At 38.6% G+C, this 25,515-nt stretch overlaps 1 protein-coding gene across 1 annotated transcript in view; it reads right to left on the bottom strand.

Annotated features, from left to right (window-relative positions):
* Window positions 1-25,515, bottom strand: part of CTNNBL1 (catenin beta like 1) — a gene marked incomplete in the record, with an annotated part of 170,142 nt that overhangs the window by 88,119 nt on the left and 56,508 nt on the right. Inside the window, 3 exon segments of the mRNA XM_036749174.1 lie at window positions 7,908-8,047; window positions 10,939-11,045; window positions 15,424-15,612. Coding sequence (XP_036605069.1) covers window positions 7,908-8,047; window positions 10,939-11,045; window positions 15,424-15,612 — 436 coding nt within the window.

Raw genomic sequence — 25,515 nt, 5'->3', positions numbered from 1 at the left:
TTAAGGTTCATCCAAAGGACAACGAGAAGCATCGGCACATGAGCAAAAGGCACAGGAGATACACGAGCAGATTACAATGTAACACTAAGGAAGAACCGTGCATTAGTAGTAGTATAAAAGCTATCAAAGAAATGTATGACTGGGGAGAAAAGGTAGGCTGGTCATGGAGAAAAAGCAAATAGCCAATGGACAACTTACTGTGTCCAATGGTAGCCATCTAATGTCAAGAGATCTGGAGCTCAGCAAGTTAACTGGACCCCTGTCATGGATTTGCTTGTGAAAAACCAAAGGACAAGGAATGCAAGGACAGGTCACAGATCCCTCAGGGTATCAAAGTAAGTCAATGCCTGCCTATATCTAAACAGAAGGTTCAGCTTTATTATAATGCTCAACACACAGCAGGTACTACAGTATCATTATCCTCCTTGCATGCAATGTTATATAGCACCATCCACCATCAGATATTTAATAATTGCTAATTGATGTCTAGATTAATCGCAGCTCTTTTCCATTCTGAAATTTTTTCATCATAAATAGTTAAGAATTAAAGGGCAAAAATGCTTGCCACTTTGTTCATTTTCCTCTAAAGTCTGTGAATTCTAAAATGTAAGTTAAGAAATTACTCTAAATTCCTTCATTCTAGGTCACAACAGGCTGGAAGATGTAATTTCACATTTCAGTCTCATAACCAATATACAAATTAACATATTTGTTATTACTATCTTTTTTGGGGAAAGTTTGCTTTTCTATCATTGGTGCTACACAGTGATAAGAAACATGTTAGAGACATTTGGAAAAAACCACCACACAAGACAATCACCCTTCAGCAATCATTGTCGTCGTCGTCGTCGTCGTCTTCGTCTTCTTCCTCTTCCTCTTCTTCTTCATGCAGAGTCAAGGGTGAATTTGTGAATTTTTCTTAGAAACATTTTGCCCTAGAATGCCCCAGTGGCTATCTCCTACCCAATTTCCTGACCTCAAGTAAAGAAGTCAAGCAAGATATCGGCTACCCACTGTGCCTGGCAGATTTCTAATCAATCCCTCCACTAACTAATCTCACATAAATTCCCCAAGCTCTCCAAATAGAACTTCAAAAAGGCAGCAATTAGTCAGTAATTGCAATCACCAATTCATGGATAATCTAATCTGACCCAGAACAAAGGTCATTTGAAGACGACCAAGAAACAAAGTGAAAAATCAGAAAAAAGGTTGAAAAGCTCTCAATGTTCAGTATGACCCCTGACCACCTAGCATTTCTCCATAAGCAGATGTAGGGCAAAGGCAATAGGCTTTGCCACTGTACTTACAATTTCATCTCACAAAGTAAAAGGCTCTCCCAGCCATAGATAATAGGAAAACCAAGAGCCTGTCTCCCAGCAAATTACTAAAATACAGCTTTGGATGGCCTACTTTGTCCTGTCAGGTAAAAAAGGCTACCTCACTCACTCCCCCTCTAACTATCTACCACTGGGGCAATAAGCTACTATAATAATAAGTGAAAGGAAGAAAAGACAAGCTGTACCTGAGTGTCCTATACAATGTCTCTTGGAAGCAACCGAGATTTTTTTCCAGTTTTTGTTTTAGGTATTTGTCTCTCTGATACTATTTAGAGTCTCTATACAAAAACTGAATATTGATCTCACTAAACACCAACACAAAATGTCCACAAGGAACAAAGTATCTTTTAAAAAAAGACAGAATAAAGAAAAGATGAAATAAAAAGGTAACTTATATAAAGTCATAATGAAAAAGCTTCCTTAAAGAAAATGAACCCCCACATATATAAGGGTAAAACAACTGATCTAGTGCCACAAATTTTCTTTTGTTTTCAATTTCCTTTGAAAATGGTACAATTTTGGGTGTCTAGCACGTTCTCAATAAATACAGGCTGCATGCTTTCTTTTACAGAGTAAAGATGGTCTACCTAGCAAATGAGAGCTGCCTATGTCACATAACCATCGAGCCTAGATCTGGAATCTATTTTTGTTACCTGTTTGAAGCACTCCATAGTTTAACTAAACTAGAGGAAGAAATTCAGGACAGTACTAACATGTCCCCAGAAGACAAGTCCCCAATAAGCCTAAATTAATAGCCCAAACTTCCAAAGACATGCAAGTCATATGAAATGCACAAACAGATTTTAGAAAAAAAAGGAATTCAAGCGACAATTAAGTGCCTATATACAAGACAGTGAGTATATACCAAGATGTGTTTTCTTGCACGAACATTTTGCAGTTTCCTACTGACACTTGCCTTTCATCATAGCATGTTTAATTGGCTAATGAGTTGCTCAAGTAAAATGAGCTACTTATCAATGCATAGTCTAACAGCTGTTTAAAGACTGAAGAGTAAAGAGTGAAAGTGCATTTTATTCCAACGCAGTGTTGATACAGGAAACACTAAACTGGGAAACAGCAACTAGGTCTACAAATGCTCATGATAAGCCTTGTTAGAAGGGTGCATGCTGTCGGAAATGACTGGAGTAATAACCCACTTCCTGCCAGCACAATTAAGGGAGGGTCCCAGAGGAGTACTGCCAGTCCAATTCTCAGTCACCAGCATTGGACTACATAACACAAGATGCCTACCCCAAACTCTGCATAGCCAGACGTACGCCTTCTTGCAAAAGCCAGTTTATCATTCCCAGATTTAAGGAAAATACATTTAGCTTGCTTGATACCCACTATTCTAGGAGAGAAGGCCCAAATTTATAAAGTATTCCAAGAGTTGCTTAAAAGTATTTAATTACAAATCATAATTGTATAGCTTTGCCAATTCTTGTTCCTTTTTTTTTTTTTTTTTTTTTTTTTTGCTTTCTCTAGTCTGGCATATTTAGGAAAACAATTTAAATAGAGCTCTAAGGTCTGCAAAGTGCTTTCTTCACAACCATAAAGGGAACATAAGGTATTATCATTCCCATTTTACATAAGAGGAAAATTGAGACTAAGAGGTTAAATGGCAAGCCCCAGGTCACACAGCTAGAATAACAGCTCTTCAGAGATCTGGAAGGAACTGAAGATCCCATCTATTCCAACCCCAGCCTAACAGGGCTCCCTCCCCTTTACAAGATCACCAATAAGAGTTCACTGAACTTTCACCGCAAGACTTCCTTGACTCCTTTAGGAAGTTGTTCCTTACCTGAAGCCAATACAGAGAAGACAGTTCTTCCCTACAACAAACAAATACAAAGTTATTAAGAGTAGGAGCCAACATTTCTGATTCTAAAACCAGTACTTTTTCTACATCATGCTTCCCTACTTAGTAACATAAAATCTGAATAAATAAAAGCCAAAGTCTACTCCCTAATTATCAGAGACAACAAAGGATTAAAACTACTTTGCACTCTGCACCACAAACACAACAAAGTTTTCTCCAGAATATTTACCATGCAACTTTCAAAAGTACTGGTTGCCTTCAGAGATTAAAATTAGGAAAGACGTCATTAATTTGCATCACAATGGACTAGAGAAAAACAGGCTGCCTAAACCAAGTTTAAGTGACCCAATATTCTTATTAAAGATAGGCACCTAGTCAAGGGGAAAAGATTCAAATTTTGTTATTTTGTATAAAGCAACAGATTGCTTAATGGGACTGTACCATGTATAACCAAGAAGAACCTAAGGATAATTTTCCTTGGCTTACTCATCAACTTTCGGGGAAGGGAATGCCCAGTTCTTTCAAAGAACCAATCTCTGACAAACTCAAAGATGATGAAGCCAAATACTAGCACCTTTCTTATTTGACATTCAAGAGTTTCACTGACATTTGCAGTTTTGGTTATTCTCTGATTGGCGATCAATAATTAAATGGGAATATTTGGTGATTTATGGAATACTGCAGGAAATCACAGAAAATATGAAAAAAAATTTTAGTAAGTCACAAATGCATAAACACTGTATGTTATTCATCTATTTTATAATTTACTACCATATATATAAATACATAAATTATATAAAGTTAAAATTTGTTAAACATTTCAGTGAGATAGAGAACTAAGTTATGCACACACACTGTCTCTCTACCATCTAGACTTAGCCACATAATTTTTCTCTTGTAGTGATTTTTGATTTTGTTGTTGAGTTATTTCAGCCATGTCCAACTCTCTGTGGGGTTTTCTTGGCAAAGATGCTGGAGTGGTTTGCCATTTCCTTCTCCAGCTCATTTTACAGATGAGGAAATTGAGGCAAACAGGGTTAATTGACTTGCCCAGGGTCACACAGCTAGAACACAGATCCTTCTGACTTCTCTATCCAGTGCACCACCTAGATGCCCCAATAAGCTTTGTATCTTTCACTTTTTGTAGAAAGAAATTTGTGAAGCAAAAGCTGCAGCTACACAGGCAACAGCAAAGACTGCAGAGTGTAAGAGATACTAATCTCTCTCTCGTATGCAGTGTGGGTACAATGTGGTTTTTTAACTTGTTTTGTGTGTTATATGAATATGATCAGAATTATGAAAAATAAAGATTTGGGGTGAGGCCTAGAGTTATTCGATATTTTTCAAATTCATGAGAATTCTACACTCCTAAGCCCCACGAATGTTGAGGGATGATTGTACTTATAACCCCATCTACCTTCATAATTCAAATTTCACCAGAACCATTTACTGATCATCCCCAGGCCACAATGATAATTGCCTCCACTGAACTCCTGTAATTCTTATATGTGCCCCTTATATAATCCCCCTTATATAATATAAACCCACATCCTGTCTCATATTACAATTCGGGATTTACACTGCTTATCTCACAGTTACTCTGAAAGGTAGGGAGTATTATTATCCTTGTTTCACAGGGAAAGAAAAAGAAGCTCACAGAAATTAAGAGACATGCCCAAAGTTACAGTGAATAATTAATACACAGTTAATAATTACTTGAACCTAAGTTCTCTTCATGATAATGCAAACTACAGATGTTGCATTTAGGAAATCACACAGACAACTTGATGCAACTCCACACTGTAATACAAAATATGCCAGGTGAGCACAACACTTCCATATTTTACTTCAATGTTGTCCCTCATTACATCTCTCTCACTAATTGGGCTCCTTGAGGTAGTTCTACTTACATTAAGTCAGAACAACTATTTGTTTAGTATTGCCTTATAAGAGTATCTTAAAATGCATCTTTGAGTTTATCATTCTGTAAAAGCACCCCCAAAGGTTTACACAAAGGGAATGAGTCTAAATGATACACCTTAAAGAGAAATTGGTTGTTTTAAACCAGCAAAATTTTAAAACGCCAACGGACGCACAGCTCTACCTTGTGCTAGGCTCCCACTGTATCCAAAGAGGATTCACCAAAAATTTTTAAGCATGTTGCTTTCCCCATTTCCTACCCCCTACTCTAAAATCCCACCCTGAAGCAAAATGATGGCTAAGCTCCCATCTTCCCAGAGGAGGGGCCAATAGCAGAAATGCTGACAAGCCCTCGCAGCAGCAGCAGCAGTGATGCAGAGCGGCAGAATACACTGAAGGAGCGTTTCATGGTTGAAAGGATAAGGCACAAGCTGTATTCCTATATTCTCTAGCTCTTAAGGTCACAACAAACCAGCCCTCTGATACCAATTAAAATCCCTGCGGTTTCCCCTGAAAATGTTTCCCCTGAAAAGGACAGCACCAAGATGACCTGTGCCTGCTGAGAACATAACTGGTCATGTACAGTCCTGTCTGAAAGATGAAGAGTTAAAAAAAATTAAGTCATGACTTCCATGAAATTGTTTATTCATGGTAGGTGTTTCAGGCAGTTACAGCTGTACAACAGTAAACTGTTAACAACCATTGCCTAGAAAATCATTTCCATTATAGATCATGGCTAAGACAAGAAAGCAGAGTACACGGTGGTCAGGAGATTCACGTTTCAGCCCATTAAGGTTATGTCAGAGGCAAGTCAAGAGGAGTATCCTTTCCAGAAACTGCTTTAAAGAAAAACTACATTTTGGGATGAGATATATACTAATTACTGCATCTAATTATGAAGATTAAGCCAATTAAAAAATCCAACCAAGCTTTAAATGTGATGGAGAGAATAATTAAAAATCAGATTTATTTTTTTTTAAAACAAAATACTATTATGGCAGTTAGGAGAAGGTTAGAACACAGAGGGGAAACAGCTCTGCCACCAGAAAGCAGGAGGAAAACAGCAGTCTGTCAAAGTTATTACAGGATAACTTTTTTTTTCTTTTTTAAAGACCAGAACTTAACAACTTTGAACATCTGTGCCCTTGCCTTTCCTATGTATGCCAAAATAGAATGGCATTTCCTATATCAGTCTTCTTCCCAGCAGGAGCCAAGCTGGTGAATCAGCAAAATGTCATTGTCTTCAGAAAGCCACTACCACTATATGAAGTTCACAAAAGTGGGGAATGAGAACCTTCCAAATCATATTCCTAAGAACTACTTTGGCAATACCTGTGGTAATGCACATCCAGCCAAGGAGCTACAGGCCTTTTGGGATGCATACTGAATTTTCCTGCCATTATTCCCTTAGAAACAAGAAACTACAATAAATGAATTTGGGAGACGAACAGGTACTCACAACAGAAACTTAATAGTTACTTAAAAGGCTTAAATACAGATTCTAAACTATGCTTCCTGCTCCAGACTGCCTCAAACATTGCATCCATAGCTACAGGTTAATTTGTGGCCACTACATTAATGCTGATCTCCCCAGATGCCTATTTCACATTGAAGAATATATACAGAATTTAGAGTCGGAGGACCTGGGTTCAACTCCTGGGTTCTGTCACTTACTACATGAAGGGACTTGAGACAAGTCACATGACCTCTCTTTCTGGGCCTCAGTTTCTTATCTGTAAAATGACTAGAGCAGTAGTGTGAAACTCAAACAGAAATGGAAGCCACTAAACTATACATAAGGACCTTTACAAGCTGCATACTGATTCAGAAAACTACGTATTAGCATTATCTATGTCCCACTGCATTTTTATTTATTTTGTTAAATGTTTATCAATTACATTTTCATCTGGTTTAGGCCCCACTCCAGAAAGCTGAGGGCTGCATGCAGCATGTTTGATGCTTCTTGATTAAAATCCCTAATAGCCCAAAATTTATTATACTTTGATCCTATAACCTACAAAATGACCTTTAAGGCTATCATATTAAAAGTCTATATGAAGCTGTAGAAATGTCTTAAGTTCGATCTCCCAAGAAACTTATGTTAAGAGTATCTACTGATTTATTTCGAAGAGAATTATCAGTCAGAAAAGAATCTACTTAGACATGCTAGGATGAGAGATTACCAGAAAGATGAACATAACCTCCAGAAGCAGAAGACTCACCCAAGAATATTACTCAAGCAGGCTAACTGCTCGTTTCCCACCTCTGGAAATCAGGATTCAAGTGTGAATGGGAAAAGAATACAATTTGGAGTACTTTACCTAATCTTTAAACACATGTCCATATTTTTAAAAACCACCGCAGGGTTTTGCACATTTACAAGTCCCTCCTGCACAGGCAGATGAAAACCACACAGCAGAGTTTCACAGAGCAGGCACCATGAGAGAAAACGCATACAAGGAACCAGCATAGCAGACAATCAGGGAAGGGCAGCATCCTGGTGGGTAGATGAAGAACTACAAGTCTGTCTTGCTTGTCTACTATGAATACCCAAGTTCTAACAATGAAAAATAAAGCTAGTTATCATGCCAAAAAAGATATGACAGAAAATCTAAAAACTAATGGGAATAAATAAGAGAATGATTGTTTAAGATTTATTAAAAAACTAAAAATGAACAAAGATCAATGCAAATTTCAAGATAGGAGATAATTAGTATGGAAACAGAATATTAGGTTGTGAAAAATCAGATAAGACATACAGGAAAGGAAGTTAAATGCAGCCATATCAAAAGTAGCCAGTTTTCTACTAACAACAGAACTTTTTAGGATATCTGTATTGTCGTGTCCAAGCAGCCCGAGAAGAGACTGCACAGCATTGAGTTCCACTAATAAGTGATAGAGGTCCGGCATGGTTGCCACTACATGCATCTCCTGAATGATGTCATTTAAATCCAGTTCAGATTCCATAAACCTGTAGATGAAAATAAAAATGTATAACATCAGTGGAAAGTCCCAGCAAAAGGCATATTCTATCACCTTTATAATGTAGCAAAAGATCTTTTAGTACTAAAGAAGAGATATCTGCATGACCTAAAAAGAGAGAGAATCTGTCAAAGTGTCCACAACAGACCAACCAAGAAGTACACTCAAATAAACATCATACTGTCACACAATTTCGTTGGAAAATCGATCTCCTCATTACAAAAATCAATCCTGGATTCAGATCTCATTACATCGTGCTCCTCGTTCCCACAGTCACAAACTGCCTTTCAAAGCATTCTGCAACACCAAATGAACTTCACACAGTCCTGTGAGCTGACTATCATTATTCCACAGGGCTACAATATGATCCATTACCTTGGACATAAATTACCTGACTTAACCCACTAACTTTCTGTTCTTTATCTTACAGTCTTATGGAAGAGCTATATCTGAGGTTATAAAAAAATACAGGTAGTCCCACAGAGCAATAAAGGTTACATCTGAGTACAGAGAGTAAGAATATTTTTTCCCTAAATATATGATCTAAAAACTTAGAAATTTAACAAACTCCTGGAAAGTAGATATAAAACAAAGTAGATATAAAACAAAGATTACAAATTTGTTCTCAAGTGAGTTCTGCTAGGCAGATAAACTTTTCTTCCACAAAATCCATGTCTTTTGGGCTGCTCTCCTTCTGAGAGGGCTGTTTCTGGGCTTTAGACATACATCCAACAATGGGTGATTTTCCAGATAGAAAGGAAAAGCGAGAAGACAATGGCAAAGTATTAGAGCTACATACTACAACAGTCAGCCAGGCCATGAAGGAGTCAATGACTCTGTCCAGTATGACAGAAAATGTGCCAATTGCCTGTTTCAATGGATTTCCTTCCAAATGCCTGAAAGCACTCTTTTAACCATAGACTGAGTGTCAGCACTGACCAGCAAAGCAACTGCAATGGGTGTGTACTGGCTCCAACCACAGAAACAAAAATCACTGTAAAGACTTCTGACTGATTAGAGCTCACTGCATCCAACCAAACAATCCAACAATAACCCTGAAAAAGACAGGCAATACATAGAAAAAAAAAAACAAAGTTGCCCAAAGTTTAACAGCAAACAATGTATCCTTGGGGAGGATGGTATTGGGTGGAAAGGGCACAGAGTGAAAAGTGATGGTTGCATGAGGAGAATTGTCAATTGTATTTTAAACGCAGCCAAATGAAAAGAGGCATTTCTGGGTATGCGATCAAAATGACAATTGCACCTATAGAAAAATAAATTTAAATGTTTCCAATCTTGATCGGAGAGGTTCATTCAAATATGTTCAAGCAATTTTCATCTTAATTGCACCTCACTGAGACTACAGAATTACCAAAGACATTGCACCAGTAAGAATTCAAAAGCTCAAGGTTAAAACACAATGTAGCTTCTGAACTGCATTTAACCATCAAAAAATATTTTTCACATTTAAATTTGGTCTTCAAATGTTCAAATGTCTAAAAGGGAAATATGCTATATGAATGGAAAGGGGTGTGATTTTTTTAAAGGTTCTTTTCATTAAAAATAATTTCCCTTAAGTGTTGTATACAACAAATGCAGAGCTCCCCTCACATCCCACAAGAAGCCAACAAGGGCACTCTCCTTCAAAGCAACACTAGTCTAAGCCAGCTAAAATGCATTAAATAACTAAAGTGGTGAACATGTAAATTGGAGTTTGAAGGCCTCCAGTTTTGTCAGTCAAGAGTGATTATATACTAAAGGCCTTTTCTAACTTCTGCCTTGCACGTGTAGGCCACTGAACTATGTTAAATGAAAGACTAAGCTATAACCAGATATTTTCAGGCAATCTGATGTAGCAGGGAGACCCTAGACTGGGAATGAGAAAATCTGGGTTTTGGTTCTGGTTCTGCTGTGGCTCTAACCTGTCCTTTAACCTCTCAATGGCTCAATTTCCTTGACTACATTTTGAACTTTGAAAGAGCCAAAATCTCACTGATGTTAGTTCTCTCTTCATTAGTGCATGTCACAATCTCTCCACATTTCACTAGTTTCTCTCACTGAAAAATTATATACCTGGTGGCCAACCATCAAATGATAAAATTTCTCCACACTTAGCTAGATGGGTTCTCTAACAAGAGATAGTTTATTGGGCTTCTACTTAAAGCCCTTCCAGCTTTCCAGCAAGCATATCTAGTTAGACGAGGGCCAAAATATACCTAGGTTACGTCAAAATCCACCCTATTAACAAACCATGCTATAGTGAGCTGCCATTGTAGGAAAAGCAATTTAGAAAACAAAGAGCTTTTTCAAATGGTCCATTGGTGATAGCTAAGCTAATGTAAGAGGAAGAGAAACTGACCTAACCTCAAGGATCTAACAGCTCCAGTTGTGAATTACATCATTTTGTCAATGATATCACCACCATCAACAGTTGTCGTTTAGTTGTTTCAGTCACATCTTACTGTTCCTGACCCCATTTGGGCTTTTCTTGGCAAAGATACTGGAATGGTTTGCCATTTCCTCCTCCAGCTCATTTTACAGACAAGGAAATTCATTTCAAGGTTAAGTGACTTGCTTAGTGTCACACAGCTAGTAAGTGTTTGAGGTCACATTTGAACTCAGGTCTTCCTAAATCCAGGCCCAGTGCTCTAGCCACTGAACCACCCAGTGGCCCCACCATTAACAGCAGCCTAGGTAATACCGATTTTTAAATTAAAAAAATTTCAAATAAAACCTCAAAGTCAAAGAATATCAGGGATACAGATCTCATTAGAAAACAAAGGCTTTGAGATGAATTAGAAAAGCAAACATACGGAAAGAAATAATGATTGGGAAGGAGTGAGGGAAGGGGATGTAACAGTCAAGGAAAGGATATCTTACTTCTCAGGATTGTCTGGAAATTTTATGCGTAGCTCTTGGTTTTTATAGGACCTCTTCTCAAATGTGAGAATCATTTTCTTCACTGAGCTTTCATCTAGTGGTTCATCCTAGTTCAAAATAAACACATAAATAAAAATCAGCAACTTCAGCCCTCAGTGGTATCTTCTTCTCTGAACTCTACTAGCCTTCATTTATTATCTGTCCTTCAATTGGCACTTGTATCATGCCTTATATTGTTGGCTGCCTAGTGTGAAGTATATATCTTGTCTCTGAAACTAGGATGCAAATTCTAGAGGTCATGGCTCAAGTCGTAAACACCTGTGAATTTCCTAAAGCAGCTAAAAAAGCTCAGTACATAGAAATGTGTTAACTGACTCTGTCAGATTAACTAAAAGAGTTGGAAGAAAAATAAAGAACTTCTTAAGATTTAATCAAACTCATCCCTAGCCTTCAGATAATAATCAACAACACTAAGCTGTCTGAGGTCAAGAGCCATATCTCATTTTGTTTCATATCACCTAGCATTATATATCATACAGAGCAAGTAAGCATTCAAAGAGGAAAGAGATAAAAGGAATCATTAAACTAATTACTTATAAAAATGAAATTCACAGAACCAGAGAACATAAGGGAAGAAGAGAAAATTCTAACTTCATTTTATAAATCAGGGAACTGAGGCTCAGTAAGGTTTTGTGACTTGTCCATGATCACTCAGATAATGAATAGCAAAACTAGCACTAACCCTATCTGACTCTCCTATTGATGCTCTCTGTCTCCTATTATAAAGGGTAAAAGCTAAGGTGTAATTCAAATTTTATACTCAAAATAAACATAACTGTAAAACTGGCTCAAGTCACTGTTTGTTGTTTCTTCGATATTTCCGCTGGTGGTTTATTAGGAATGTGTCCACTGTTCCCCAGTTGTCTGCTACTCATAGTGCCAAGAACCAAGCAGGCAACTGACTCCTCAAAGCAGCAACAGCTGAAAACCCATCGAGAGGCACTAGAAAGATGGGTTTCTAAGAAGACAGACATAAAATTTGTGTAAATTGAACAATTTCTCCAAAGATGAACATTAGTCTTTCAGAGTTTCTTTACAACCATGTCATTTTGATTTTCATTTTATTTTAATTCAATTCCTTTTAACATTTTTGGTTTTCTTCTTCTAGATTGTCCCTCTCTTCTGTATATTTGCACTTCCAATCTATTGTTCTCTCTTTTTTTCTTTGGTGAGATTTGCCATTGTGGATTCTGGTTTCTCTATTGTGCTTATTATTTTTGCTGTGTAGGCCATAAATTCAGCTCTCATACTCCTCATTTCTTTTGAATCACTCAGGGACAGTGTGTTGTAGTGCCTGCCATGTTCTCCTCACAATCCATAAGACCCTCTGTCTCATCAAGTTATGAATAATTTATCTTTGTTTTGCAGTTATTTATTTATTAATAGTGCCTGAACTCATTTACTAGATCAAGAGGCCATATTTCCTTTTGTTGTTAATGTCTTCCCAGCTGATTTAGCTGCTTATGTTCAAGGTCTTTGAGTTTTCTTCTTCCTCAGATCTTAGGTAATTTCAGTCTTTTTTTTTTCTCCCTGATTTTCCCCTATTCATTTTCTAACTCTGTCCCCTCTGATGGCAGTTTCCTTGAGGGCTGGATCTCAAAGTGTCTCAGCCTCCTCCCACACTGGGCAATTCACAGTTCACCAGCCTAGTGATTTTGGGATGGTCAGAACTGGCTCCAGCTAGGTGCTGTACTCCTTCCCTCAGGCTCAGCAGAATACTGCACAGCTGCCCTCCAACCTCCCTACACATAGTGTCCTGTCCTCCCTCTGGGCAGTTCAGAGGCCTGCTGGTGCTTTCAGTTGTTGCTAGTGCTACTGGATTGTCTGCCCCAGTGCCAGCAAGCAGCTGGAAGCTTTGCCAAGCTAGTGCTACAGGGCTGTGGCTTCCAGCAGGCTTTTGCTACTAAAAGGTTGCCACTTGCTGTGCTGGCTTTCTGTCACGGCCCAAGCAAATTTCCACAGTGTGGAGAAGACATTGAAAAGAGGGAGGGGGGAACCTGGGCGTGGGGTTAGATTTTGTTGTAAGCCTTGACCTGTGTCCTAAGAGAGGGTACCAACTACTTGGGGGTAAGGGGACGAATTAAGAAAGGTCTATGTAGGAGGCAACTTCTGAGCCAAGCTTTTTAGGAAGATAGGGATTCAATGATGTATAGATTTCATTTGCGCCAATCCTTCCCATATCTCCCCTAGTCTCTTTTTAACCTTAAGTTTCACTGCTAAACAGTTCCTGACCATAGTGCATACTTAAGTTCACAAGAACTGCTACTTAGAAGACCCTAAGAGTAGTCCTTTTGAAAAAACAAAGTTATTGTCCCCTCCAATTTTTCAAATTCCAATTCTGATTTAGTTAGTTATTTTGAAATGGGAAGCACCTCTACCTATACATTCATTTTAGCAAAAATATTTTGTAAACTTTGCAACTGTTTACTTATAGGTCTCTGGAGTCACTTGCTGAATCCTGCTATCTATATATCCAAAGCAAATTATTATTTGGCCACTGGGGCAAAATGCTCCAATACCACCACTAAACTTTTCCTAAAATTATCTGGATTGATGAAGGAGGGTTACATCATCCTCAAGAGGCCCAGATAAAGACAGGCTTTATTCCTCTTGGCTAACCCAGAAGAGAAAAGCACACCAGAATATAGACAGCTTACAGGCCTCCCCAACTCCTAGCCTCTCCAAGGCTTTTGCTTTCCTCCTTTAATTTCTTTCAAGCAGCAGGGGAATAGTGAATTATCAGTCTCCACCATCAGCCACAACAGCATCACCAATAGCTCAACATCAGAAACCAGAGGGAGATTTCAGAAAGATGAATGTTGGTGATGCAGTACAAAAAGGACAATAATATTTTACAAGGTCACATGACTCCACAGTGGCAAATATCACTTGTTTTTCATCAAATAGGACTTTGGCGGCAGGGAGAAAATAACTCCTGGACTTGTAGCCATCCATGTGTCATTTTTACAAAATGATCTCTTTTCCCCTGTCCCTTAACAGAAGGGCTAGCCCCACATTAGATTTCTGTCTCTCAGGCTTGAAACCATTTACCCATGACAGCTACTATCCTAATCCTTTAGTCTGGGCCTTGCCCTACATGGGAATTATGCCTGCCAATTAACTGTTGCTGCAGGGCTAACAGATTGAAGAGGAACTGGGAAGGAGGCAAGAGGGAAGAGTACTGCATGCCACCTAAATCCTCACAGAGCTGCTGCATTTTGAAAGGCCTGTGAGAAGTCCAAAAAACATTTCCCACTACACTTTTCAAAATGTCATCCCTGGAGTCAGGCCCCAAATTTAGACTGATGAAAGGTTTTTTATGAGATGGTAAATAAAAATAAAACTGTTTTCCATAGCTTAGTTTTTAGTTTAGTTTTGGCTAAATTCGCATGCCATATGTTCATAAGATCACAAAGCAAGACAGTTAAAACCCTATTCATCCTTTGAGGATCATCTGATGCCCTTCCTCCATTAAGTCTTTCCTTATCCCCTCAGCTGAAACTGATTCCCCCTGCCCCTGAACTCTCTTCATACTTTTAAACCCCACTCTGTGTCATATTTATGTACATGTTTTCATAGGCAGCATGTAGGAGAATGAGCAATGGGGCTTAGAGACAGTACAGCTGGTCTCCAATTCCACCTCTGTCTCTTACTAGCAGCTAAGTGACCCTGGGCAAGTCACTCTGCATTTCTGAAATGAAGAAAGCACAATGCAGTGAAGAGGGACCCCTGTGCATAGAGTCAGGAAGATCTAAGTTCATATCTCACTTCAGACTTGCTACCTATGTGACATAAGACAAGGCATTTAGCTTCTCTGTGCCTCAGTTTCCTCATCTGTAAAATGAGGTGGTTAAACCAGAAGTCCACTAAGGCTCTTCCAACTCTAAATCTGTGATCTGATAATCCTGTGATCCAGAAAAATATCTATCCCTCAAGCCTGTTTCACACCTTTTGCACTATAAAAATGAAAGCCATTATGTCTTATTCCCTTCTACGATAAGTTCTTTGAGGACAGGAACTGTATCTTAGCATCCCATCCAAATACCTAGTACAGTACCTCACACATGGTAGGTGCTCAATAAAAATGAAATCCAAGTACATGATAACTCCTAAACAGTTAAGAATGAATTTTCATAATTCAAATTGAGCAAAATATCAGAAAGGAATAAATACAAACTTAAAGTTGTTTAAATAGAAAAGGTAAAGGGTTTACTTCTGCTTCATTTTTAATTCACTCATACATTAATATTAAGACTATTCCTTCACAGTGGAAAAAGTTTGAAGTTTTCAAAGAACTAAGAGATACAGATAGAAAACATCTATCTGTCTCAAGAAGAGAATTATAACAAATACTGTTCTTTTATCACAATTAATTTCAGAAGACGAGCATTCCAAATTTTCATCAATCCTTTCCCTTACCCTCACCTCTTCCTCTTCCTCTTCTCCCTCCTTGTCAATCATCTGAAGAAGCTTCTTTTTGTCATCATCAGCTTCTTCCACTGCTGCCCCGTCCTCCTCTCTATAGCGACTTCGCTCTCGGGCTCCAGCTTGTTTCCGGCGTGTCTTCAGTTCCTCCTCTTCGTCGTCACGGGGACGTTTTGTACCCCTGTTTGGCTAAGAGAAAACAGAATCACAGCACGTTAACTTGGAAGGGAGCTTAGCAATCACCTAACCTAACCCTTCATTTTGTTGATGAGGAAATGCCAGATCAGAAAAGCAAAAGGAGTTATTCAGAAAGAGAGTTGAAACTAAAACCCAGGACTCTTGATTCTTGAGTCGATGCCCATTTCACTAGAGCAACAAAACTTGATTTTGTGTTCTATACCCCTGCCTTGGCTGATCAGATCTTCTTTTCAAATTTTAAAAGATGGAAGGTGACAATCCATAAATAACATTCGTTAAAATGAGACTTATAAAACCAGAAATTTCCTTACATGTGGCAACTGATATGCCTCTATCCATCTTCCCTGAAATACAAAATTCTTTTAGTTCCCTGCTTCATCCCTAGATACTTACCATTGTGGATAACTGTCAAGAGGGTACTAGGTACTATAAGGCATACTAGTAGCAGACAGATGATGTCACGTAAGTCACCAGTCAGCTAAGTGATTCAGTAATACAGATAAATTTCCATTGCATAAGTTACACATCTGACTTGTGGTTGTCCACTCAGCTGACAGAACCCAATGTGCCAAGGGTAAAAGACAATTCCCTTCTACAGTTAAGCTTCTGGTGACTCCACATACCAGGTGCTTTAGCTATACTAAGCATATGACATTGCTTAGCAAATTCAAATTATACAATTTGGTTTGTAGGGCACCACCTGCTTTTCTTCATGCTATTCCCAGTCTCCCTGGGATAGATAATAATTTGATATGATCACAACCTATTTCCATAAGTATAAAAATCCACTATAGTCATTATAGATCAACCCTGAAAAAAAAAACCTGTTGAAAACATGCCAATAATTTATGACTATTAAAAAGTATGAAATCATTTCCACATGGAAAAAAAAAAGAGGAGAAACTTGCTTGATCCCACAATAATGTCTTTAAACTGGAAATCTGCAGCTCCCCAGCAGGTAAGAACTTCAGCCCCTCGGGAGCACTAATTCTTTTAGGTTCATAAAACCAGGCCTGCTGTGATTCTGATTAGCGTGAGCTTGCTGCAGCAGCCAAGTTAGGCAGACTCGCCATGAAAAGCAGATTTCAGGATTGTTTATTCATTGGGGGCAGAGGAAAAAGGCGGTGGACTACTATTAAAAGGAAAAAAGAAAACAGTGCCATAATCATGAAATGCAAAATGGATGCTGAGTGGCAACCTCTCTTTTACACGTATCTCCCAACGCACATATAAACTCATTCCTTTGAAACACATATTATAGTCATACCTAGAAAATCTTTCTACCTCTAATAACATCTAGTAGAATAGCACCTTCCTCTGAGGGATCTAAAGTAGGTCCTTTCATCTTGACCACAATCCTGGAGTTGGTGTCATCATTTCTATTTTACAAATGGAGAAAGGGCATATTCAAGATTGTACAGTAAGAACTACTACAAAGACCCAAGATCCTCCAATTCCTAAGTCTGCTTTGTCTTGATCTGATGGGCCTTCCCAAGACAGTAGTTTCTAAAGCTGCTTTTTAGAGAGGGCTCCATCAACAATGATTCCTTCAATCCAACAGATTCTATGCAGAACAGCAAATATGAGGGGATTTGGGGGAAGAATATAAACATTCATTGATCAATCAGTAAGCATTTGTTAATCCCCTACCAAGTCCTGGAAGTTAGGGATACAAAGACAAATATGAAACAATCTCTGCCCTCAAGGAACTTCACATTTTATTAAGGGAAGCAACATGAAGATATACATATATACATACACACACACACACACACACACACACACACACACACACATACACACACAAAATTTTTGGAAAGCCTCCTGTAAATCATATAAATATAAACTGTCATCACGTGGTCAAGCTAAACAAAAAATCAGTAACAGAGCCAAATAAGGCCTTAAGAGATATGATCCTGAGACCCCTCAGGCAACACATAAATCACCTAGGAGAGAATTATCTTCTTCATGCTGTTGAAATAAATGTCCATCCAATTATAAGTGCAGAGTATCATTCCACAACCCCCCTACTCTCTCTCCTCAACCTCCCCCACCACCACCACCTCCGCCAGCCAGACCATCACTGGGGATTCTGATTTATTTGGAACCAAACCTCAAGGTTATGGACAGTACTTAACATTAAATCATGGGAAAATAAAGTGGTACTAGGGAAAGAACACTGATTTGGAGTCAAGAGAACCTGAGCTGAAATCTAGTTCTGCCACTTACTACCTGTAAGACCTTGCGCAAGTCACTTTAATTTTGAAGGTCCTAGTTTCCTATAAAATGGAAAGGCTGGATCAGGTGATCTCTAAAGTCTTTTCTAGCCCCAAATTCTTTGATATTATGACCCTGAAATTCTAAGTCTTAACTACACCAGAAGAGTTTGGGGCAATTCAATGCAAGACACATTTATAAAGAAGCTATTAAATACAGGGCACCATACTAAGCAATGCAGAAGACTGGATACAAAAGACACAGTTTTTGCCCTAATGATTTTACAATCCAGTGGAATTTTATATTCTAAAACCCAATATTTTTCTTCTCTGGACCTATTTGCTCATCTGTAAACTGAGAAGGTTGGATTATATATATATATTTTTTTTTTGCTTTTTGGCAGTGCAATTGGGGTTAAGTGACTTGCCCAAGGTCACACAGCTAGTACATGTGTCAAGTGTCTGAGGCCACATTTGAACTCAGGTCCTCCTGACTCCAGGGCTGGTGCTCTACTCACTGCGCCACCTAGCTGCCCTGGATTTTATTTCTAAGATTCATTCCAGCTCTATAACTTTTCGTGTTCAATCTCTACCCTAATCCCAAAAGAAAATCCAGCCATTAACAGTAGCAACCAGCACAAGAAAGGTATAATGAAGTCCTACTAACCCAGAAGCCATCAGAACAAAATTACCAGTTCCAAAAGACAAAGCAAAACAACAGAAGCATAGCAGGAAGCAAATGTCAAACTACTTATCACTACAAGAGAGATCCAAAGAAAGATGGATGGCATTAACACCTGTCCCTTTACTTTGTTATACAAGGCCAATCCCAAGAAGTTTATTTAAGTTCCTGAGAGATTGTTTCATTCTTTATATTTGTATCTCCAGTTCTAAGCACAGTGTCTAGTACATCGTAAGCATTTAATAAATGCTTGTTGATTGATTCATACTAGTCACCTTTGAGAATTTATTTTTAGTATTTTGCAAAGTGTTTGGAAGCCTTCAAGATATAGAAATGTCAGGAGAAATTGCCTTTAATAAAGTCATCTTTTTACTTCTGCTGCCCACAAGACCAGAAAAAATAGTTAACTGTTAATGTCTGTAATACCAATATACTGGCCTCGACATACAAAATTCTTAACTCCCTATTTTAGGACTATTATAGAGTGCTAACATCTGCTGACTATTTGTTGGGTTCCAACCTCAGAGCTGGTCAACCTTCAAGGATATAGATTCCCAAACGGACAAAGCTTACAAGAGGTTTCATAACTGCTGTAACTAAAAGCATTTTATAAAAAATATTCCCAATGGAAGCAGAAATAAGATTTCTCACATGGAAGCTCTGAAAGAGTTAAAAATTAAATAAGCATTTATTTGCCTAAGCTACTCCCTGCATACCCAGACAATAACCAACCTAAGCTCCAGGTTTTCATTTCTGTCTCTCTCTTTCCTTTTTTTTTTTTTAATTAAAAAGCAGTGAGAGGCTATAGCTATAATGAGGGGCTATGGGAACATGCAGTTATATTGGGTTTAAAGTAATGTACCATAGGAAGAGGTTACATCACCAGAACGAATCCTAAATTAAAACTCCACTGTGAAACCAACTCCATTTCCTCTGAGTATGCAATCTATATTATCAGCATTTATGATCTGTTTCGACCTCAATTACAATTTGGGGTAAGGGGGTGTGAAAAAAGAGATTTCTATAATATGCAATAAGAGTATCATTATGATAAATTATGAAAATACACAAAATGTAATTATTAATACAAAGACTACAGTTGTATCAGAATAAAACTACGTAAGTAATGGTATGGAGGAATGAAGATAGGAGGAAAAGAAGACCAAAATTAATATATGCAAAGTTATACAGTAAAAAGGTAAATCTATGTCCCAAGCCCAGAAGGAGATTTTACCAACTCTTCTAAATTCCTATGGTTTCCTCTGATAAAAGTATTTATAACGTATTAACAAACAATATGGTATTTAAGAGTCAATAAATCTCTGTTCATATATACAATATAATGCTGATTGATTTATATGCTGAATTCTATAAAAAATTATAACTCAATTTTTGAAAGAAGAGGTATATTCATAAGGGCATTTTAATTTTAGCAACAAGGCAAGAATAAGTTTTTAATTTTTATTTTTATTCTGAATTTTAACAGCAGATAAAATGGGCATTTCCATACATTTAATATAACAAGAAGATTGTATGTAAAAGTTCAGATCTCTATTATGTACAGTTTATCTTTTAAATATATAATTCAACATATTTTCAAACCCATCTTTGACCTTCTTTCTGGCCTTCTGAGTATTCTTTTCAACACACACACACACACACACACACACATTTTTTTCAGTGATCTTTTTTTGTTTGCTACCATATACCTGTCTCCCTCTGCCTGCCATTCCACTCTGGAATGGAAGAATAAAGAAAAACATATCCCTTGAAACAAATATGCAGTCAAGCAAAACAAATTCCTATATTGCCCATATCTGAAGATACATGATTTATTCTGCATCTTGAGTCTAGCCACTCTCAATAAGGAAGTGAGGAGCAGGCTTCATCATCAGGAGTCTGGAATTATGGTTTGTCACTGCACTGAGAAGACTTCTTAAGTCTTTCATAAGCGTTTGTTTTTACAAAGTTGTTGTTACCGTATAATCTGTTCTCCTGATGCATAGCCAAGTAACACAAACTCCCACACTGGTTGTGTCAAAAATGTGTATTTTACTCTGTGCACCAAGTCCATCACTTCTCTGTAAAGAAGTCAATCATGAGTCTTCTGGAATCATGGTTGGTCACTGAACTGATGAGTTATCTAGGCTTTCAAAGTCGTTCTTTAAAATGATGTTATTGCCTAAATTGTTGTCCCAGTTCTCACTTCATTCTTTGCTAGTTCATCCAAGTTTCTCCAGGTTCCTCTAAAACCATCCCTTTCATTGTTTCTTATGGAAGAACAGTATTTCATTGCACTCATATGCAAAAATAAATAAATAAACAAGGAGCTGCTCTTCTGAACTTGCTCACTTTACTCTGCACTAGTATATATAAGCCTTCGTAGGTTTTTCCAAAACCATCCCCTTCACCAGTCCTAATAACACATTAAAATTCTATTATTTCATCTACCTTAAGTTGTTTAGCAATTGCCCATAGTTTCTAGTTCTTTGATATTATGGGAAAAAAAGCAATTATACATATTCTTCTATATACAGGTCCTTTTCCTTTTTTAAGGAACAACAGCATGGGGCCAAAAAGTACATACAGCTTTGTGACTTTTTGCACATAGTTGCAGACTGAAAAGTAGGAATAATTTTGAAGTGACTCAAATTAAATGTGTAATGATTGCATTTCTGCCAATGGCCAACTGACTGCAAATATACTCGAAGGGTAGTCTCTGGTAATAAACATTTATTAAGCATCCACTATGTGCCAAGTTGTGCTAAGTGCTGGAAAACACAGAAAAATATATAAAACAAACCCTACTTTCATACAGTTTACACTGTAAAGGAGGAAGCAACATGCAAACAACTATATACTATCAAGATAAATAAAGGATAAATTGAACAAAACCAGTAAAGGGAAGATACTAGCATTAAGGGGGCTGGTGAAATTTTAGCTGAGTCCTGAAGGAAGCCAGAAGGCAGAGACGAGGAGGGAGAGCTTTGACAAATGAAGGACAACCAGTGAAATGTCCAGCCAGAAGACAGAGTGTCTTGTATAGAGACCTGTGTCATTGGATCTCAGAGCATATGAGGGTCAGGTGTAAGAAGAGGGGAGGGGAGGAATAATGAAAGGTTTTGAATCTCAAACAAATGATTTCATTTTTGAGCCTGAAGGTTACAGGGAGCCTCTGGAATTTGTTGAGTGGGATGGGGGGAAGGAGGGATGAGGTGACATCTTAAGACCTTTGCTTCAGAAAGATCACTTTCATCACTGAGTGGAAGATGGACTGCAGTAGGGAGAGCCTTATGGCATGGAGACCAACCAGCAGGTTACTGAAATAATCCAGGAGGGGTGTGATGAGGGCCCGCAGCACCAGGGTCATAGCAGTGTCAGAGGAGAGAAGGGGACATTTAGAGATGTCTGAGGAGAATAGCCAGTGTTAAAGGTACTGACAAAAACCAAACACACTAATACTATTTAGTAGAGCTACGAACTGCTCCACACAGGAAGTTCTGGTCCTGTCCCGGAAGAGCAAGCCCCAGCGTCCAGGGAAGCTCAACGAGGCGAGCTGAGTCATTCAAAGAAAACAAAGTCCATTCTGGCTACACTCCACCCCTCACAATGTTCTAGGATGCACAATCCAATCATAATTCAAATTAAATTATATATCCTAGAACACTGTGATCCAATTATGCAGGAAACTAAAACATATCATTCACAATAAAGCAAAACATATCATTCAGTGACATTCCCAAATATTGGTTTACGATTCAAATGTGATCCACCCCTAGATCCCAGCCAGATAATCTCTTCAATCAATCATCCCAAAATAATTATTAATAATTCAAATGTCCACCCCTAGATCTTCGTATCCATTACATAGGATCAATAATATCATAACAATAAAACAATATAGCAAGGATAACACAAAATAAGTACACAGAACACTATCATCATCCCCCCCTCAAACAACTGGGGCTCAAAATCTTGGGGTAAGGGGTGAAGGTCTCATTTTCCATAGCTTCTTGCTGAAATTGGATGTAGAGGTGTCCCTGCCCCAAAGAGTCCAATTCCAGAGTTCAGTTCTTTAGCGAGCTGGCAGGAATTCCAAGAATGCTACGTGCTTAGGCAGTCACCGGAAACTGCAGGGTGCTTAAACCTGCAGGAGACAGAACTAGCGACAAGGTTAACTAAAACAGAGAACAAAAAGAGTAGGCAAGTATGGGCTATTATCCTTCAAATAAAATCATCTCCAGTTTAGTTGAAATTTCAGTTATGCAGAGATCCAATATCAGAGCCAAACTCAGATGGGAAATGTTTCTTTTTAAACGGAACACAATGAGGAAACTAAGCCAAGAAGATCCCACCCTAGATGGAGACCAGGATTGTCCTCCCAGCCTTTCCCCAGATGTACAAGGGAAACCAGGAGGATCCCATCCTAGATAGACTAGGATTGTCCTCCCAGCCTTTCCCCAGATGTACAAGGGAAACCAGGAGGATCCCATCCTAGATAGACTAGGAATGTCCTCCCAGCCTTTCCCCAGATGTACAAGCTTTCATCCGTTAATCACACAAAGTCACCTTCCCTCTGAGTGGCTTGTGTCAATTACCAGCATCAGCCATACCTGTGGGGTCCGTGAATCTAATATTATAGCCCTATTCACGGTAAAATATATGGTTCAGGGGTACGATTTGGTAATTATCTTCCCCTGAATAGACAACTGTTACAGTGTTGTTCTTCCCATGGGCTATGACTTCTGCAGCCTTTGGAATATCATCTGGCTTCCGTTTTACCCATACCTTAGCTCCCAACTTTATTCTATCAATGGAGCAAGCCCCTTTTGCCCCTCTAGTAGTTATTCTGGGAGGAGGGTCAGTTTTCACAAAGGGTATTTTTTCACAGGGGATAATAATCACTTGAACTATCCTATCATTCCTACCAAATTGTACAGGTTTTTCACCCAAATTCTGGAATGTCACAACAATTTCTTTTTGATAATTCGAATCTATCACTCCAGCCAATACATGTACTCCTTGAGCTGCTAATCCTGGTTTAGGTAATATCCGTCCAAAATGATTCTTGGGGATTCTCATACATACTCCAGTAGGGGTTTTTCTTATCTCTTTCCTATTCAACCTAAAATTCTCAATACAATGTAAATCATATTCTGCTGAACCAGGTGTTCCTGGACATGGTAGGGGGACATCTTCCCTCACAGTCCAAAATTCAATATTTTGGATCTCACGTGTTTGCTGTTCTCTAATCTGCAAATTTGGGGTCATCATTCTGGCTAGAGGTGTACTCCCCCCTAAGGGCCTATTATTCAAATTACGTAAGGCAATAGACAAATTATCCTTCCAATGTCGATATGAATTATTAGAGCTTAATTTTCTCAGCTGTTCTTTCAACAATCCATTCATTCTTTCAATCAGCCCAGATGTTTGTGGGTAATATGGAATATGATATATCCATTCTATATTATTCAACACACAATATCTTTTCACTTCTTTGCCCTTGAAATGTGACCCATTGTCACTTTGAATCTGCATTGGGGTTCCATAGTATAAACTTACAATATCTAGGGTTTTACAGGTGTTTTTCTGAGTTGCATCCTTATAAGGACAAGCCACTAGGACACCTGAATAGGTGTCAACACACGTACATACATATTTACATCCTTTATCCTGAGGTAGTGGGCCAATATAATCTATCTGCCAAATTTGGGCTGGAACTTTTCCCCTTGCTATTTCTCCAGTTACTATCCTAGGAAGAGTTCGTTCTTTTTCTAATTGGCATATACAACACCCCTCTGTTATTTGTTTTAACAACGCATGAGAGATACTGATACCTCAATCCTGTGCCCATCGGTGGGTGGCCCGGACCCCTAAATGGCCGGCGGTCTGGTGGACCCATCTCGCTAAGGCTAAGTCATCAGTTGGAGTTGGAGTAGGGACAATACATTCAGTGGCAATCTTTGCTAGTCGATCCGCGTGTGCATTGTACTCACGCTCTGGTGTGGTCAGGGTCGTGTGAGCATCAACATGAAAAACTGACAAATCCGTAACCAAAGACATGTCCCATATATTTTCCCATAACTCTTTACCCCAAACTTGTTTGCCATGAATCTCCCAATTCTGATTCCTCCATATAGGCATCCAAGTAGCTAATCCATTAGCTACCGCCCATGAATCAGTAAATATATGACACTGTCCTCCCTTCTCCATTCTGATGGCCTGATGTACTACCATCAGTTCAGCATATTGGCTACTTCCCCCTATCCCAGAACTTTCCAGAGTTCGCCTAGTACAGGGGTTATAGGCTACTGCTTTCCAATGTCTCTTCTGTCCTAAGTATTTTGCTGTCCCGTCAGTAAACCAAGCGTGTTTCTTCTGTTCTACATTTAGTCCATCATACCCATTATTCCATTTCACTAAGGATGGCACCATCTGTTGCTTAGATTCAAGGGGTTTTTCATTTCTCTCAGTGCCAATGTTCGCCACCGATTCATGTAAAGCAGAAACTCCACTTCTGCCTGCTCTGGACCTATTCTGAATATACCACTTCCATTTGATTATGCTTGCCTCTTGTGCATGTCCAATTCTGTGAGAAGCTGGGGTACTCATTACCCAAGTCATAATTGGAATTCCAGGCCTTAATATCACTTCATGACCCAGGGTTAGTTGCTCAGTTTCTACTAAAGCCCAATATGCAGCTAACAGCTGCTTCTCAAAAAGTGTATACTGCACTCCAGATGAGGGCAGTTTCCTTGACCAAAAGCCTAAAGGTACACTTCGGCTCTGTTGTTTTTGCCACAGACTCCAATTTGCACAGTCATCTTGTACAGTCACTTGTAACTCCACTGGCCCATTTTGCATAGGCCATAAGTCCAGGGCTAATTGTATAGCAGCCTTTGCTTCCTCAAAAGCTCTACTTTGTTCAAGGCCCCAATCGAATTCATATTTCTTTCTGGTGACTTTATACAAGGGTTTTAAAATTTGTCCCAAATG

This window comes from Trichosurus vulpecula, chromosome 3 (genome assembly GCF_011100635.1).
Source record: "Trichosurus vulpecula isolate mTriVul1 chromosome 3, mTriVul1.pri, whole genome shotgun sequence".
Classification (NCBI taxonomy): domain Eukaryota; kingdom Metazoa; phylum Chordata; class Mammalia; order Diprotodontia; family Phalangeridae; genus Trichosurus; species Trichosurus vulpecula.
The sequence above is the reverse complement of the archived record's forward strand: the minus strand, read 5'-3'. Positions and strand labels throughout refer to the sequence as shown.